This window comes from Aegilops tauschii, chromosome 6 (genome assembly GCF_002575655.3).
Source record: "Aegilops tauschii subsp. strangulata cultivar AL8/78 chromosome 6, Aet v6.0, whole genome shotgun sequence".
NCBI lineage: Eukaryota > Viridiplantae > Streptophyta > Magnoliopsida > Poales > Poaceae > Aegilops > Aegilops tauschii.
In genome coordinates, this window is record NC_053040.3 from 160618930 (window position 1) to 160623029 (window position 4100).

The window sequence follows — 4100 nt, forward strand, 5'->3', positions numbered from 1 at the left end:
CCTGAGAAATTATGTGCCAGCACCTTTTGAAGAAAAGACCATTAAAACCATCTGGACCTGGAGCTTTATCAACTGGCATATGCTTGACAATCAAGTCCATTTCCTCCTTCTGAAAAGGCTTAGTGAGAACATCCAATCCCACAACTGGTTCAATGAGGAAAGAAATATCAAAACCCATGTTAATTCCCCTGGAAGAACCCATTCTGTTCTTAAAACAATCCCAGATAATACCCTCCATTTTGTGAGTGATCAGTCACCACCGTACCATCAGGCAATTTTTAAGCTAGCAATAGAATTCCTTCGATATCTCTCCGTGGCCATAGCATGAAAGAACTTGGTGTTCTCACCACCCACTTTTATGTATCTGATAGTACATCTTTTCCTCCAATAGAGACATTGAAGGTCGAGCAATTTCTCAACATGGGATTTAACCACAATCCTGAAATTTGATTCATGTCTGTAGAGTGTTCTATATTCCTCAAGCTCATCCAAGAGCAGGATAACACTATTGCATTTACAAATTAGAGTTTTCAGTTTAGAAATGTTCTTCTGCCATCTTTTTAGACACATTCTCAAGGACTTAAATTTGTCAGCTATCCTGGCAGTAATATGGCCCTTTCTAGATTGTTTCTGCCATGAGGAATCAACACAGTCCATAAAACCCTCCAACTCCAACCAATAATTCTCAAACCTAAAGATATTAGACTTGGGAATAGAAGTTTTAATTGTAACCATACAAGGCACATGGTCAGAAGCAGTTCTGGCAAGAGGTAGCACCTCAGTCATGGGATAATCAGAGATCCAATCAACAGAAGTGAAGAACCAGTCAAGCTGCTCAAGGAGTGGAGCATCCTGCATATTGGACCAAGTGTAGGACCTCCCTTTGATGGGCAATTCCAAAAGGCCGAGGTGTCCAATAATCTCATTAAAGATGAACATGTCATTCAAATCACCACCAGGTAGATTCCTGTTATCCATAAAACGTAAGAAATTAAAATCCCCCAGTAACAACCAATTCTCATCCACAGGAATGTTCAGGTGATACAACCAGGTTACAAAATTATCCCTAGCTTCCCCCTGACAAGGTCCATAAACCACCACAAGATTCCACCGCTCATTGTTGTGCCTAGAAACAAACTCGATCACCACTGCAAATTGTTGGACTTGCAATAAAGTCCCACCAAATATAGATGAGTTCCAAACAATTAGTATTCCACCAGAGGCCCCCAAGGAAGGAGAGAAAGCAAAGCTGTCAAATATCTTGGGGCAAAAGCTTTTAATCATTCAGGAATCGAATGAAGCACATTTAGTTTCTTGCAGACAAGCAATAGCACAGTGACTTTCGTCAATCTTTTGTCTAACAGCTCTTTGCCTAGCCTCAGAATTTAAACCCCTGACATTCCAGCACAGGACATTCCAGTTTCGACAGAGATTATTCATAAAGGAATAACAAAAACAAGTCTCCCATGCACATGACACACAGTGTCAGATGCCCAAAAGCACATAAGAGTTCCAAACCAACATTATTACATATCCCAGGAGCAGAAAAAGAAAACCAAGCGCATAAAGCAGATTTATGGGCTTGCCAAACCCACCAGAAGAGGAGCACACTATTCATTGGAGGCTTGATTTGCAGTAGCAGCAGGGTCCACCATAAGTGCATCCTCCGTGAGCAGAGTTGCATCAATCTCCAGCTCCTTGCCAATAGCTTGCAGATGACTGATGGGAGTAGGTGGAGGAACATCTCCAAATGCATGGTCTTCAGACATCTCCGCAGAAAGGGGCTTGGCCTTGGGCTTCTTCTTCTTGGGCTGCAGAACCAGCTCATGGAAAGTGGGCTTAAACCCATCCCGCTGGGCCGAACTTCTGGTACACCTTCGAACAGATGTTTCAACAAGAGGAGTTGGCGCCAAAGTTTTGCGTGGCCTCCTTGTAGGTGCACGCTCAGGAGGAGAAGGGACAACAGGCACAGCCCTGTCAGCTTCATCCACAAATAATGCTCTTGCCACAGGTCGAGCAGGTACCGGCTCCTTCCATGTCAGCAAAGGAAGATCATCCTGCTGGAAAGCAAAGTCCCAGTTTCGCTTGGTCAAAATGACAGGCGATAGGGGTTTAGGCAGCAGAGGTTTAGGCACCTCAAACACCATTGGAGCATTCAGCAGGTTTTCAAACGAGCGCCTCCAAATCATTTTAGGGGGCAGAGGGGGACCAAAGGGGATCTTAACCATAGGCTGTTCCAAAGTCTGGACATCAAAAGGAGGAGGTTGATAGACCACAATTGCCCAATTACTTGCATCCTCCAGGTCCGGTGCCACTTCCATCAGATCATTCAGGTTGGCAGGTGGAGCCCCATCAATGAGAACGATAGGAGCAGGAGGCACCTGAGGTTGAGCTTCAGAACTTTGGTGAGCCGAACTAGGTTGAGCCGAGGCATTCAACACCACAGATTCTTGATCTTCCACAGCAGGCTCCGCAGCAGGTTCCTCCCAGTTGCCCCAATTGTCCTCATGCACCTCATTATGTGCAGGTTCAGGCGGAGGTGGCGGCACATCGTTCCACCCCAGAGCCGGGAATGGAGGCAGAATAAAAGGTGGCATCTCCGGGAAGGGTACACCAGGCATGGGATGAGGATTGCCATTGATGGGCATCCAGTCTTCATCTTGGGGCATCTGTTCAGCAAAATTGGCCCCAAGGATATATAGAGGCACCGTCCAAGACACCCTGGCACCACCCCAGGCAGCATAATCCATGAACACCACATCTCTTGGCACTAAAATATCTTCTGGAAAAGACGCAAAGACCAAAGTGCGCATAAGGTATGGATCCTCACTAATCCAATGATGAAACTTCCCAAATGTGTTGACCGCTGCCCGAATACTATCCTCATTGCAAAGATCGAGCGGAATCCCCAAGAACATGAGCAGTCCCTGACGGAAACCCTGAGCACCTCTAAAAGATTCACCCTCATCGTGTTTCATAAAACGCACAAAACGATCATTGCCAAGAGGTTGGGGCGGCATCTGAAGAAGAGAAAACCTGACTGCAGCATCCCGAAGCTCAAAAAGACCCACCGATCTAATCCAAGGCTGAGCAGACCTCACCAACACCCCATGAGCTTGCAACCACTGGACCACTTCCTCTCTAGCAGCACCAATCTGATCGGGAGGGGGGATGGGCATTACCTCAGCAAGCATGAACTCCTCATGGCGGCGCACAAGTGGGGTATGTGGCGTCACATAGGTCCGAGGCAAACGAGCATCACCGCCGTCCACAATGTGATGGCCAGCCGGCACATACAACAAGGGGTCGAGAGGGAAGTTGGCCATCGGAGGGGTACAACCCGGGCTGGAAGCAGACGGCAAGAACTCCGGCGGAGGAGAGGTCTCAGGCGGCGCGGTCGAAGGCGTTTTGGGACCAGGACTGATGGAACAGGGCGAAGCAGTAAATGCGGAAGTGCAAGAGGAGTCCAAGTTTGGTAAAAGCTGTGTCAGAGAGATATTCTCGGTGGGAGCTGAGCGATCCTCGGAAGTTGCAATGTTACCGGGTTTTGGTTTCCAAACCAGACCCAAAATCCTTGCAAACTTGTTGCAATCCTTTTTACCATGCCCCACCCGCAGACAAGAGGTACAACGTAGTTTAGACGTGCACGCCGCAGCAAAATGACCCTTAGACAAGCAAATCTGACACGTTAAAATTTCGTCCACCATGCCCGCAACCAATTTATCAAAATCTTCGTCTGCTTGCTGAGAGGATGGAATGGAAGGCCCAGAGGATAAGACCGGCTCCACCTGGACCATGGAACGTGAAGATGACGGCCCAACATGGGATGGCACGTCCACATTCGGAGAGCCACAATTTCCGCCCGAGATAGACGGCGACCCATTCGCAGCTGGTTGAAGATCCCTAACCGTTCCAAAAGAAATGGAGGGAGTAGTTGTCATCCACCGGAGTTCAGCCGGCGGCGAAGGGTGGATGACCACCCGATCATGCGCAGGAAGCGTGTACCCCGCATCCTCAACAGTTTGAATGCAAGTTTGCGTGGCCGGATAACGTTAACCACGACAAGCAGGATAATTCTGGAACTTTGAAAAAGAAAGCTT

At 47.9% G+C, this 4100-nt stretch overlaps 1 protein-coding gene across 1 annotated transcript; it reads right to left on the reverse strand.

Annotated features, from left to right (window-relative positions):
* Nucleotides 1-267: 267 nt before the first annotated feature.
* On the reverse strand, nucleotides 268-1284 carry LOC141025916 (uncharacterized). The gene has a single exon (XM_073501852.1). The coding sequence runs from the start codon at nucleotides 1282-1284 to the stop codon at nucleotides 268-270; it is 1017 nt and encodes a 338-aa protein (XP_073357953.1).
* Nucleotides 1285-4100: the final 2816 nt, after the last annotated feature.